At 34.0% G+C, this 15140-nt stretch overlaps 1 protein-coding gene across 1 annotated transcript; it reads left to right on the top strand.

The window, feature by feature from the left end:
- Positions 1–2058: 2058 nt before the first annotated feature.
- LOC128546035 (uncharacterized) lies at positions 2059–14792 on the top strand. Its single transcript, XM_053525410.1, has 3 exons — positions 2059–2492; positions 7195–7279; positions 7634–14792. Exons 1-3 carry the CDS (start codon positions 2133–2135, stop codon positions 10180–10182), a joined length of 2994 nt encoding a protein of 997 aa, XP_053381385.1. The 5' UTR covers positions 2059–2132; the 3' UTR covers positions 10183–14792.
- Positions 14793–15140: the final 348 nt, after the last annotated feature.

Genomic DNA, 15140 nt, shown 5'->3' with positions numbered 1-15140 from the left:
CACTTCATAATTAGCTGCTATAAGTTTGAGGAAACTCATCAATGTAACTACAAGAATACATACAAAGGCAGATATAAATGTACCAAGCCAGTCCTGTGTATTTAGACATTTTGAAGACATGTGTGCTAGACAGTGAAATACTGGCAAACCTATTACAGTTTTAGTTAAATATTGAAAGGGTTGTTACGCCTAAAATTAAAAGTTTTTTCTTTAGGGTAACCTGAATTCAACTTCTGTAAGTTCACAAAAAATGCTTGGGACATTACCCTAAACAAGTAATTATTCTAGGACTTATAATTGCGCTACTGATAGGTATTCCTAACACTGTATTGGACAAAAAGCACATATCAGTTATGATTATAACTAGGACGGCTAATATATTTTAAGGAGACATTGTTTATAAACTAATCGATTAATCTTTACCTTCAAAAATTTACATCTAACTCTATTTGGTATGACCTTCTTTATTTCTGTATCATATTTTCATCTTAAACTATTTTATATGTAACTATTTGCGTTCTTAGGGTGTCTGCAGTAAATCACTGCACTATAGAAATGTTTATAGTTATAAGCTCTGTGGAGGGGTTCAGTGAGAGAGACTGTCTAGTGGTAAAGGTACTGTTAGATCAATAGGAAGGTTGTTGGTTCATCTATCATACAATACCAGTGCTATTTTCAAGAAAGCGGAATTTAGACTGATTCTAAAACTTGAAATCTTTATCTAATTCAAATAAATTAGTATTGAATATAGTATGAATTGATGATAAATACAACAATACATTTAGTTCACATTCCATTTTCTTTTGTTTTAAAGAAAGCATTAGGATGATCGTACGCTTTAGCTTGAAGTCATTAACTGTCTTGAAAAACATATAAATTATGTTTTTTATCATACGTTTTACATGAATTTAAATTAGATATTGAATTACAAGAAAAACACAAAATAACCCCTTCTATAGCTGCTCTTTTGAAAGCTTAATAATATGCATAGGGAAATCGAACTATCGGTACCCCATGTAAGTATTAGTACTGTAAAATCGATTATATGAATTACAGTATGTAGTACTACGTATATGTGAACTTGTTTTTATAAAATACCCTTAATGAACCTCAAAACGTAAAGAATGTTTAAATAATATTTTGATATAATTAAATACTAAAATTAGTTTTGTTTACCTGAGTTATATAATATTCACACTTAAAAATAAAGTCATCCTGTAAATGAAATTTTTAAACAATTTTCCCCCTTTTAAGGCCTCATCTATGCCATTTGTTAGTGTCCCATATATCAAATGTAAATAAAATGTAACTAAATAAATATTATGTCAATAATAGCTACTTATTGTGGTTTTAAATTAACATTTTGGACATTGCTTTCAAAAATATATGATTAAAATATATAAAATATAGGTCCCTTTTTGGGGCCTCATTTTAAGCTAATTGAGGTTAGCGAACTGCGTGTCTCCTCCTTTTTTTTTTTTTTGGATTCAGCATATTTCAAAATAGTTACATACAAAGTTTGGGGCTTTCTTCACAAAAGGAAACATCTTTTTTCCTATAACCTACTCACTAATATGTCCATTAGGTTTACATTCATACATGTATATGCTGTTATACAGTATTGTTACGTTTCATGGTATCTTTGGCTTGTAATGTTGACCTTTTACCCAGATTATCCTTCTTAATGGAGCTCTGATTGACTTAGGTTTAAATATTTTTCGAAGATTGAAACTTACCAAGAAATATATATATGGAAACATTGTGAAACCTGTCATTTCGTGATGGAAACACACAGGAACAGATATACTGAAAAATGAAGCGATACATTGTATTCTTTTATCAGTTTGATAGTTGTCATCTACTTGTTGGATGATAATTCAGATTCATATTTATTATCTAATTTTAGATATGGTGCTATTTTTGGAACAAACATATAAATATATTCTTTTTGCGTAAACATTGTTTTATAGTAAGAAACTTAAGATAAATTATATATAAAGTAAGCGTGGGTTGACATTACTTACTTAATCGTACCTTAATCCTCTTTTCTTAAGCTCAAAAACGTACAATGCCACATCAGCTTTGAAGATGAATTAGAGGTAAGAGAGGAAACTTTAAAAGCTATCGAGGAAATGACACACGATGCTGTTTGCAGGATTCGTTCAACTGAAGCTAATGTCATGGATGGGTTGAGAGACTACACGGAAGAACTTAGAAATCAAATAAAAGAATTAACAACTGAAGAAATAAATAGGACAAAGCTAAGTTGTTCGGTGAATTCCAATAAAGAATCTGTACACATGAAAACACAAACAGTGCCATCTTGCCTTACATTAACCGATAATTTCGTAACTGTCGCGGAGAGTTATACTTGGTTCCAACACACAGCCGGTACTGAGCGTGAAGCAGAATTACGAACAAACACAAAAAGTTCAGAGATGCAAATTAAGATGGGTTTGATTGAAAAAGAGAAAAGAAAAGAGAACAGACCGGTAAGAGGCAACTTAAGGTATTAGGCCCCTAATAGTAATGTTTAAAAAATGGCATTTGCTTGGTATATTCTTACAGTTGACCATGCTTCGCACTTTGTTGCAAATTTTTAAAAACTTTTACCGTGCCGTTTTTATAAATTTTGTGTTATTTATTGTATTTCCTCAAGCTCAAATAGAGACAAATTTCAAAGTGGCGGCCTTTATCCAAAACGTTTGCAGAGAATTCATTATACCATTATTTTTTATGAAAGAATCATCAAACTATCCTAAGCAATTATAAAACTAAGAAATAAAAGTGTCAGTATCATTTTTTCTAGGGTGCCTCAAGTAAACGGATTTAATGAGACAGATTTCTATCTCCAACATTGAAAAATTAAGGTCGAATCATGCGGGTCTGTTTTGAATTTTGCTCACTTCATTTAAATTTAACTGTGGGGCAGAGGTAAAACCTACCTACATTTCTTCCACAATATGTAATCTAAGAATGAAGGCAAAATTGAGAACTTTTACCGCACGTAACTCGGTATTTTTAAAGATGTCTAACTGTACTACTTCTATTTCAGAGGTAAGTTCACTTTGAACAGCAAGAAATCACTTATCAAATGAATATTTTCCACTTTTGTACAATAAATCAATAACAAGTCTTGAAAGAAGTAAAAACTTGGTCCCAGTGAGGCTTGAACCTACGCCCCCCTGAAAATTGCTGTCAAAGTAGGATTATGTAGAAATTGAGTACTCTTCAAAAAGGAGATACCCTATTATGGGCCTAATACCTTAACATCATAATTACTTTATATTTTTGCATAATCATAAATGAATTATAAATATCAAAAATATTTTTTCTCATGACTTGCGTGTATGTGTAATTCAGAAAGCATATCCCTGCAGAGGTGGTCGAACGTAAAGTGTTGTAACTTTGTGGGAGCCTTTATGTGAGGAGCTGTTGTTGTAGGAGTCAAAAAGGCGGAAATTTTTTTTTGGCGAGAATTTTCTGAAAACGTAAGTTTATCTTTGTTTGCAGTTTTCTTTTAATTTCAATATGGCCAGTCCAGAGAGCTAAGGGACTTCCGTGGCCGAGTGGTTAAGGTCGCTGACTTCAAATCACTTGCCCCTCATCGATATTGGTTCGAGCCTCACTCGGGGCGTTGAATTCTTTATGCGAGGAAGCTTTCCAGCTGGCTTACGGAAGGTCGGTGATGAAATAATGCACGGAGGGGCACCTGGGGTCTTCCTCCACCATTAAAGCTGGAAAGTCGCCACATGATTTATCATGTGCCGGTGCGACATTAAATAAAAAAAATGTGTTTGCTTTAATCGGCACCAATCATGAGTTAAAAGGATTTAAGAACAAAAAAGTTATTGAAGGCACCAGTTGGCTGATTGGAGTGATATTTCTTTTTCACTTTAACGTATCTAAATCCTACTCATGCCTTTCTGTTGTTAACTATGATTAATCACTTGCTAATTAAGAAATTCATCCAAATTTCACGCTCATAAATACATTTATCACCGATTATTTTCACTTTATGCATGTTATGTTGTTGTGGGGATGACTTTATGACAATTTTTGTTGTGGGTAAACATTGATGGGAAGGTCCTGGGTTCAAGTCTGGCGATAATGAGTCTGTGTATTACTGAAAAGTGTAAGCTGATTCAAAATTAAGAAGTGTTATGCACATAATATGTATATAATGTATTTCTTTTTTTACTGACTGAAAAATTCTCCCGTGACAGTGCTGGGACCATGGAAAAGGACATGAATGTATATGTAACTCACTGAGATTGAAAAAAAAATCTATTTTTTTTGTCTTTTGACGTTTTAATATGCACAGTGTAAACAAAACAGAGGACTGATGAATATTATATGTTTTGAAGGGGATATGTCTATATTTAGTAAATTTAAATCTGTTTAAAGCAATCACTTTAGAAGACATAATTATATTAATGTGTTAAAAGTTTTGCAATCTTTAGAAGACGGAAAAGATAACTATGTAACCGTGTGTCTGTGTGTAACCGTAACTTTATAAAGAAAACGTTTTCAAATAAGTTCTTCCGACATTATTACTTCTTACACTTTTTAACTGTTCTGGCTTGACCTTTAAACATCTAGCAGGAAGATTTTAAGAATCAGGCCACACCAAATTGATTATTTGATCATCGGATTCACCGCATCGGTTTTTATCATAAAAAGTATTTTCCACAAGTAGAATTATGTGTAAATTGTTTTAAAACCGGGCCAGCAGTTTCTCACAAGAAGTAATTTAATTTTCCGCTATATACATATATAGGGAAAAGTGACAACGCCCCCTGGCGGCCATATTTTTTGACGAATCGGTATAATCTGAACAATATTGGTAAAGGGACACATAAGGACCATTTGTTTTAAATTATTTTAAAGTCTGGGTAGCAGTTTCAATCAAGAAGATTTTTTTAAAGATTCCTCTATATACATATAGGGTAAATGACCACGCCCTATGGCGGCCACGTTTTTGAGAAATCAGTATACAGTCATGTAATTTGAGCAATCTTAGTAGAGGGGGACATAAGGTCCATTTGTTTGAAATCATTTCAAAATCAAATCATCGGTTTAGCAGAAGATGTCGTTTGAAGATTTTTCTTTTTTTAGCTCTGACACCCCTATGTGCAATCAAGCGGAATCTTTTGAACATCTTTAATAGTAGATATCCGTGCCCAGTTTTATCAAAATCCATTCAGCGGATTTGGAGGAGATGTCGTTTAAGCACAATTGTTGACGACAGGTGACTTGACGCACGGACGACGGACAAAGCATGATACCCTAGGTTTTTTAGCATGTTACTGGAAATTGTTTTGCCTTACATGTTACTGGAAATTGTTTTGTTTTTGAGAAATCAGTATACAGTCATGTAATTTGAACAATCTTAGTAGTGGGGGACATAAGGTCCATTTGTGTGAATTTATTTCAAAATCAGATCATCGGTTTAGCAGAAGATGTCGTTTGAAGATATTTCTTTTTTTAGCTCTGACACCCCTATGTGCAATCAAGCGGAACCTTTTGAACATCTTTAATAGTAGATATCCGTGCCCAGTTTTATCAAAATCCATTCAGCGGTTTTGGAAGAGATGTCGTTTAAACACAATTGTCGACGACAGGTGACTTGACGCACGGACGACGGACAAAGCGTGATCACAATAGCTCTCCATGAGCACTCTGTGCTTATGTGAGCTAAAAACCAAAAAAGAAAAAAAAAGAGAAAGAAAACCGACCTACCTACCCTAGGTTTTTTTAGCATGTTACTGGAAATTGTTTTGTGCCTTAACAGAGCTAGTTTACCTGTTCTGTCGTGATTTAGAATGTTGCCCATCTTGCAGAAAATAAAGACATATCCCCTTTAAATTATATACATTCATCATCTCTCTGTTTGTGTTGTTTACACTGTGCATATTAAAAGACACAAAAACAAGATGTTTCAATATCAATGAATTACATGTACACTCCTGTCCTTTCCCATGACCCTAGCATTGTCACGATAGAATTCTTCACCGTTTGTAAAACAATACATTATATACATATTATGTGCATAACACTGCTTAATTTTGAATCAGCTTACACTTTTCAATAAATTAAATACACTGACTCATTATCACCAGACCTGAATCCAGGGCATTCCCATCAATGTTTACCCACAACAAAAGAAAATGTCATAAAGTCATCCCCACAACAACATAACATGCATAAAGTGAAACTAATCGGCGATAAATGTATTTATGGGCGTGAAAAATGTACGAATTTCTTAATTAGCAAGTGATTAATCATAGTTAACAACATAAAGGCACGAGTAGGATTTAGATACGTTAAAATGGAGAAAAACGTGAAGGTCTTTCAAAATATTACTACGGTCAGCAAACTGGTGCCTTTAATAACTTCTTTTGTTCTTAAATCCATTTAGCTAATGATTGTTGCCGATTAAAGAAGAAACTTTGCTCTCTGGGCTGGCCGTATTGAAACTGAAAGAAAACTGCAAACAAACTTACGCTTACGAAGTTTTCAGAAAATTCTCGACAGAAAACGTCATTTTCCGCCATTTTGACTCCCACAATAACAGCTCCTCACACAAAGGCTTCCACAACTACACGTTACGTTCGACCCCTGCTGTATATCCTGAAATATGTAATATGAACATATTAATAAAGTCATTGGTTAATAAATTTCCTTTTTCAGTTTCAACAAAAAAATTTAGTTGTTTCACCGGCACAAACTACATCATGACTATTGTTTATCTCTATAAATAAGGAAACCGACACTAACAAACTTATTTAAAGAATTGAATACAACAGTTATATGTCTACCATTGCCAATGTATTAAGGCTTAGAATTAGGCTTTCAGAAACAAAAATCAAACAACACCAAATCATAGAAAGAAAGAGTTGTTTGACATGAAAATTGGCATTTATTTTCAAAGGGAGACAACTTTTCCGAATATTTTAAGTACAAATGGCATTTATTTTCAAAGGGAGACAACTTTTTCCGAATATTTTAAGTATCAGTCGACAAAAAGTTTTCTATTTAGAACGTGCTCATTATTTCTGTAGTAGGAGTAACTTAAAGAATAAATTTAAGAATTGGAAGAAAGACTAATTACATTTCCGTCGAAACTGTCCGTATATTCTTTGCGAACAATTGATGAAAAACATTCTATACATTGTATTTTTCATTATGCAGCACCGCTGGAAAGGAGTGAATGACGACCTGAAGTCATCCGAAGAAGATCATAGAAGAATGAGTAGCTATTCAAACGATAAACAACGTAAATATATTTTGAATATAATACTATTGTTTTGATCTAATATTCGTCCCAGCTTAGTGAAGAAAATGCAGTATTCCACGTCCCAATAATTCTTTGATTTTACCATTGACATACTTATTATGTTTCTGTAAATGTGATAAAATTCAACAGGCAACAGTCTTATTTCAGGGGCCTATGAATGGTTCGCTGACTTCGAATCATTTGTCCCTCACCTATGCTCGAGCTTCACTTTGGACGTTTAATTCATCATGTGAGTTTTTTTGTTGATATTCTGCGATGCAATTTATTAATTGATATAATTAATCTATCAAATCTGTCTGTTATAATACATATTACTGTTTTTTATACTTTCAGAAATGCAAACAAATCTCATTGAGCGTTACCAACAATTCTCCATAAAAACTGACCTCTCCCCGCTGCTGCCTGAGGTTGAGATTGGTGTTGACCAGGTGTATGTGCCTCCACAGCTTTATAAAACTGATCGTATCGACGACTATAAAGTTCCCGAGCACGAATATTACAATATTTACGGAGATGTGAAAAAATACAGATTGAAAGCATCAGAGTTTCTTACAAACATAGTGAAGAAAAACATATTGATAACAGCTGATGCTGGTATGGGGAAAACGGCACTATGTCGTCAAATGGTATACGCATGGTGTGCAGCTCATGAAAATAGTTTTGCAAGTCCTGATCCTACATCACCGTCACCCGTTACGGAAGATTCAGATGTATACAGTTGGTTTAACTATTTTCGTGATATAGACTTTTTATTTTTCATTTCACTTAAGTATTGTTATTATGAATCAACGATAGAAGAAATGATCTTGAAACAACTTATTGACGACAGATACTCTGATTCTTTTTACAAACTCCTCCAATATGAAGAAGAGAAGTGTCTAGTTATCCTGGACGATCTAAATGAATGGATGCCACCTGTAGGTTGTCGGGAATCTCCAACGATATCAAAAGGTCTTCCGTTAAGAGAAATGAAGAGTAAATATGCAACAATGTACATCACTCGCCCATGGAAATTAGCGACAATCAGGCCTAAATCAGGTGAATTTGACATGATAATTGAGCTTGAAGGAATTGATACCGACTATACAGACACACACATATTTCTGGTGTCACATTACCTCAATGAAAGAACATGCCGTCGACGGTATTCTGAAAATTTTGTCGCCAGTTTGACAGATAAAAACCTTAACCACCTGAAAAAGTATCCTTTGCTGTCGAAATTATTGCTGTCTTTATGGCACGACAAGTCGAATCTTGATTCTTCTCTCGCTGGAATTTATAGCGCAGTCGTCGATCGTCTTATTGGTCAAGCATATAGACGTGATGTATTGGCACATGTTGACAATTGTGACGAAAAAAATGAACACTTTGGTACATTGATGACAATGTTTATAGGTAAAGAATATGTAAAAAGATATTTTGATACTGTAGTTTTACCACTAGCCGAATTTTCGTTTTGTTTATATAAATATAAGAGGCGTTTTTGTTACATATATGAAACGACCAACCTCTGTTACTATGGACTGACTGAAGACAAACTGAAACTGTTTGTAGATATTGGGATTCTGTCAGAGAGAATATGTTACGGACAGAGTGTCTCGGAAAGATGTAAGACTATTTCGTTCGTATATGAGACATTTCAAGAATATTTTGCTGCCGTCTACTTAAGCATATACCCAGACGAAATTTCAGACTGTTGTAGCACAGCAGAAAATATCCTGAGAATGAGTCTTGTTTTTCGAATTCTAAGCGGGCTCAATTTTAGCGCATTGAAAACAATTTCGAATAGAACACTTAACATCATTGACAATGACGAAAACTGTCAAGACTATCGTTGCGGCTTATCATCTTACAAAGGGTTTGTTATTGAAATTCAACGGATGTGGTCACGCTGTATAAAAGAAGCCCGCCAGTGTAGAATCAGGATAGAGCCCCTGTCGCTAAGAGATATCTATCTAGGATATGGAACATCTGAATACATGTTATCGGTATGTGATCTAGATTTTAGAGAAATAAGGTCGGTGTATTTTGATATAAAAGTCCCATTTTATACACAACAACACATTGTATATGCTAGTCAATTAGATACGCTAGTCTGTAATGATGCTGAATATGTGGACAATATCATAATGGGAGACATCGTGAGAAAAAATCAAAGTTCGTTAAAATTTCTTAAACTTTCGGGAGAATGTCTCACGGATATGGATATTTCAGCAAACATGTTTCAGAAACTTCGCTGTTTGGTGATTTTTGAAACAGTCCTTAAAGGTGAACAGTTTGCAAAAATTGTAACAAATTCGAGTAGCCTTGAGAAAGTCCGATTATACAATGTCTGTATCTCTGGTTTCGAGGACGTCTGGAATGAAGCAACCTCAAGCGATACATTTCCTTTGGTTTCAAGTTTACAGCATTTAATGGTGAGCAATTGCGACAACATGTTTAGGTCCGTTAGCTTACTTCCTTCACTTAAATATTTACATTTCGAAAGAAGCAGTTCGGAGATTTTGAATGACATACTCTGTAAAAGCACATGTTTAACGGAATTAACTATTCAGGAAGTTGACATTGGATCGGACAGATGCCTAGCAATCTGGGTTTCGAAACAGCAACATCTTAAATTACTGTGCTTACATGCCGTTGAAGTTAGCCAGTTTCTGTTATGTGATTTGCTAGCTGTTGTAGGTCATCTTCCAATGGCAGTAAGGGTAAAATTAGATGATGTAGAACAAGAGGAGGGAGAAAACGCGAAAGATGTTCTTCATCATCTGGATAGTACAAAACTGTATTCCAATAGTATAATGGCATTTGACGCAATTGGAAATTGCATCAAAAATGCAGATATGTTATCCTTTGGTACAAAAGAGTTGGATGAGTATCAATAAGGTGGTGAATGATCGCTTAAAGAGATTTTGATAAGTTCTATTATGTAGAATATGTTAAAAACTTCTCAAACATTCAAACATTTCTTTATTACTATATAAAGTATATATATAAATAAATTAAGACATAAAAATATTACTTACTCTAGACAACCAAGGAATGCAGTTAGGGACGACTGGAATTAGCTTAAATTCGGCATACATGCATCTGTAGGTATAAACCTGAAAGGGTCAGAGTAATGTGGTTTGGTAAATATAATAGTAGTCTCTTATCGCCGGCTATAATAATGTGTCTCTCTTTAACGAAATAAGTGTAACTTTAAAAGCATTATTAGAATCATTTCTGTTTTAAAAACAGTGAAACACAATTTTACCAGTGGGTCGGCTGATTCAGAACCAAATTTATCACTAATTTTAATTTCCTGCCTTGATTCCACGTCATTGATAAGAGATAAAGTAAAGCAATATACATGTGTAGTTAAAAAGACATTATTCAGACTTAACTCTGAATATTCCGCAAATGTGTAGAAATACCACTGAAATCGATTTGTATGCCATTTGATCTCACTGTTGTACTTGTATGTATCTTTGTTTAGGAGACATTAGACTCATCTTCTTAATATGTAACTGTAAAAGTCATTTCTTTTAAAGGCACTCGCTACAGTTTTTCCGGACGGGTCGATATTTACCCCAACTACGTGCCAATTTGGTTTCGATGTAGCTCACTGCAGTGTTGGTGCGGTCTTCTGCGCATGCACGGAAGTGATTATCTAATGTCGCGTACGGCAAAATATCGCAAATTATTGTATGTTCGCATGCATTTAATGTACAAAATATATGATATACTGACTAAAGGTTAGGGTAAGTATCACCATGGTTACAAAATATATACATTTAAAGTACTTTTAGTTAAAATTGCTTCAATCCGACATATACTGGTGTCTGTTAGTTATACCAACGCTCCAACTCTGCATTGAGTCAAAGCTGTTTCTAATCCCGTACCGTACCCGTACCGTACATTCGTAAACTATAGGTTTTGCTAAAAAAAGGCGGAAACTTTCATCGTTCTATGCCATCAAAATGCTTCAGAAACACCTTAGAATCCGATTATTACGAAATCTGCCGTTTGATAATTTTATATATACAATTTCTAAGTCATTTGCTCAAACACTGAAAGAGTATTCGTGCCAACCTGCGTTGTATAAATGCCCGCCACACCCCACCTCGTTGTAATTTGATTTAAGCGAAATCTAATATGGTGACCTATCAATTTTCTTTTTGTTTTAGATTAGGTAGACATAACCAAAGGTATGTGCAGAGTTTGATTAAATTCTATTATGTGAAACTGGATAAAATAGCAGAAGTACCAACTGACAACTGACAAAAATATGCAAAAATATGCAAAAATAGCCCTTGGGTCTGCTGAACAAGTATTCCTTTCTTTACAAAATCATGTTCTTTTGATTTCTCTGAGCATGTTTCAAATAAATATATTGTTTTCCGTTACAAAAATGCTTAGATAATCAATTTTATGCTGATTATTGTACTTTACTGAAATATATTTTAGGATTACAGAAATTTTGAAAAATGTTTAAAATAGCACCATATCTAGGGGCAAATTAATTTGAAACAAAGCTGGTGACCTAGTATTTTTATTTCATTTTTCAATACATCATAACATGATCTTTTAATACAAAACATTTCATCAAAATCTATTATTGAGAAAAAAATTACGAAACTGTAGCAAGCGTCTTTAATTTCTAGTTCGGCAAGATTTGTTTTCATGATAATGATATAGCCCGAGTACAATGACTAAGCCAATACCTGTTTAGGCAACGATAGCAAATATTTACTGAGCAATTCATGTTGTATCTTGGATACAGTATGGAGGTGCCAAAACCGATATTTCGGTTAGATTTGTCTATGAGGATATACCTATCTAAGTTAAAGGGCCACAATGGTTATTCTTTAAATTGCAACACTTGTAAAATCAAAGCGCTCAAAGCGCTGATGGTGGCTGTTAATCAATGTTTAAAATATTACAAAGAAAGCGACAACTGAGGAATTGTTAATATAAACCATAAGAACATTTTTTTGCATTATTTTTTAATATTCGGTTTTGGTTTCAGAATTAATTCTTTTTCACTGCCAGTCATTGTTTACATATACACTGATTCAGTCTTTAACGAATAGTTTTGATCCTTTTTGATTATTTGTGAATTTATAAATAATACAAGCCTTTTCTCCAAATCATTCAGCTTTTAAGATTTCCTTTTTAAAGCTTTTGGGCAGTGTATGTCATGAATTATTATACACACTGATTAAGTCCGTATCAGATAGCTGTGGTTTTCATGAGACTTTTGTGAAAGAAAACAACACAAACATGCACCACAAATGCATCTCAGAATGTCAGTTCTGCAGTCAGTGTATTTTAGAGGTGCATTTATTATCACTCCATCTGTTATACTCAAAAGTTCGCTAGACATAACAGCAGGCTTCGCAAAAATGCTGGACATTAAGTCCGACAAACTTTAGTCAGACCGAAAAAAAACGTCGAAAAATATGTAACTGGCGAAACGAAACCGTTTTAATTTTTATACATATATTTGTATCAATCCAGATCTATTGAGATGCACCATCAGAAAACCAATTTAGTTCGTTTGCGACCAGCATGGATCCAGACCAGCCTGTGCATCCGCGCAGTCTGGTCAGAATCCATGCTGTTAGCTTTCAAAGCCTATTGCAACTAGAGAAACCGTTAGCGAACAACAAGGATCCTGACCAGAGTGTTTGATCTGGGTCCATGCTGGTCACAAATGCACTATGTTGTTTTTCTCATAGTGCGACTCGAATGAATTTAGCTGAAGTAAGCAGAATCTGTCTTGAAACAATTCAATTTTTAAGTTGGTCAAATCTATTATCCGACGACTTGCTACAGTTTTCAAAAAGGCGAGTATTAGTATCATCGCTGCGCCCACTTTCACGGGCTTACAAGTTGAGGAAATCGTGATACAGTAGCACCATTTAGTCAAAGCGAGCTTGCAACATTTGTCAGCTTGGGCGACCTGTGGGTTTCCACGTTGATAATTTGTGTTTTGTCAGACGAAATTATACCGAATACATGTGTATCTATGCATACATATAATATCTTATACTGTACATTTGCTGAAGGAAGATTATCCGTGAGGGAATATTATTTAGAAAACATACATGTCTTTGATTCTCACGGCAGGTCACATTGCAAACAATATCGAATGAATTTTAACTGAATGTTCTTTTATTTTTGTTCATTCTCGTATTGCTAAGCATGTTTTAGTATATTTTGTTCTTGATATAACGATGAACTGTACATGTTCAAATTATATCCATAAATTACTGTCCTGTTCATAAATCATCTCACTAAATTTGCGCTAATTAGTGTTAATTGGCAGTATCAACGCCTGAGGAAATCCACATCACTGCTGTTTATCGATTTTCTATAAATAGCCTAATTAACATGTGGTCATATTTTTGCGTGCTTGAAACGAAAACAAGACAATGCAGTCGAAAATTCAGTAACATTCTTAGATCTTTAGGGTTGCATTAATATAATATCTTACTATTTGATAGCTATGACGAACATTTAAGTTTGTTCTGACATATTTGAAAAGTGTTACAACTTGCTGGAAAAGCTATCGGAGATACAAACTGGTATTGTCTATGGACTGGAAATGTTTGGAAACTTTTCCGTTGAAATTCCGTTTCTATTTTTAGCCGCGGATTATTGCTAACATATCAAATAAAGCCTTAAATTTCGGGAGTTATACCTGTGACACTGCGGTTCGGAAACATTTTTGAATTGTCAGTCTGGATTACCAGGCTAGGTTTCTATATATATATATGCTACCTTTTCAACGTTATAAGCTACGTGACCTCTGGGGCAGTACTAATAGCTAATCAATATCATCGTTCCAGTTCAGGTGACATGAGGTCATCGTTTATTCACGTGACCATAAATTTGCATATTTGTATTCATACACGTGGTTGTTTTAATTAAAACGTTGACTTCAGTTTGTATTGATTTTAGCCGCCGAATTTACATTAAAAATGGTATTAAGGCATATATTGTAGCTTACAATTTGCATATTATGCACGTTGTGTAGATAATTGTTTACCTGGAAAACTTGGAACTATTTTTGGTTGTGTTGTCTTTAGAACTGAAAAGATTTCTCAAACTGAGTATTTTTTTTGACACTGGTGGCAGCAGCCACCAAAAATAGTTATCAAATTTTTAATCAATTGCAACGATTGGTAAATTATTTTTCCAGTGTTTTGGTCTTACATTGTGTACGACGTGAGATTTTTATGACGTAATATTATTACGGCGTCACTTTTTTTTTATGTCAATATGTATTTTCGGCTCCGCCCTGGAGTCGGTGTGAAATTTTATCACTGATTATTGAATCATGTTTTGACTAATAAGAATGACTGCTTAGAATATAAAATCAGTTATAATAATTGATATCTATTTGGTTTGCCTTTTTATTTGAAAAACAGTGTCTTTGCGTATGCAAGGGTCCGAGGATGAGAGAACACTCCAACCCCTACTAAAACCCAGCAGGAATATATTTGTGATAACTTTTAAATTTAGACCTCAAAAATTTTAGACAAAATCATCTTTCCACATTGATTTTATTAAAATCGTAAAATGCTTGACAGAAACTCGCATTTTACAATAACAAAAGACACTTATTCAATACCATGCATTTATGCAGAATCACCTAAGATAGTTCTACAAAATTCCATGCATATTGTTACATTCAACAATACAGTCGGAATAATCTTTATGATCTCATATGCGCTCTTATTCTCTGCGCCTGTATTTGTGATGGCTTTATTTTAGTGCAATTTATGTCGTAAATGACGATTTTATCCTTTCGATTTGCAAAATTTCAAATTTTTGTTTTTAATGTCTAACCTGA

The sequence above is a fragment of the Mercenaria mercenaria genome, chromosome 15 (genome assembly GCF_021730395.1).
Source record: "Mercenaria mercenaria strain notata chromosome 15, MADL_Memer_1, whole genome shotgun sequence".
NCBI lineage: Eukaryota > Metazoa > Mollusca > Bivalvia > Venerida > Veneridae > Mercenaria > Mercenaria mercenaria.
This window is presented reverse-complemented; position numbering and strand designations above follow the sequence as displayed.

Coding starts and splice junctions, on each gene's coding strand:
- LOC128546035 (XM_053525410.1), top strand. CDS start 2,133: ATGACACACGATGCTGTTTGCAGGATTCGTTCAACTGAAGCTAATGTC. Junction 2,493..7,194: donor AAAGAAAAGAGAACAGACCG/GTAAGAGGCAAC, acceptor TTCATTATGCAG/CACCGCTGGAAAGGAGTGAA. Junction 7,280..7,633: donor CTATTCAAACGATAAACAAC/GTAAATATATTT, acceptor TTATACTTTCAG/AAATGCAAACAAATCTCATT.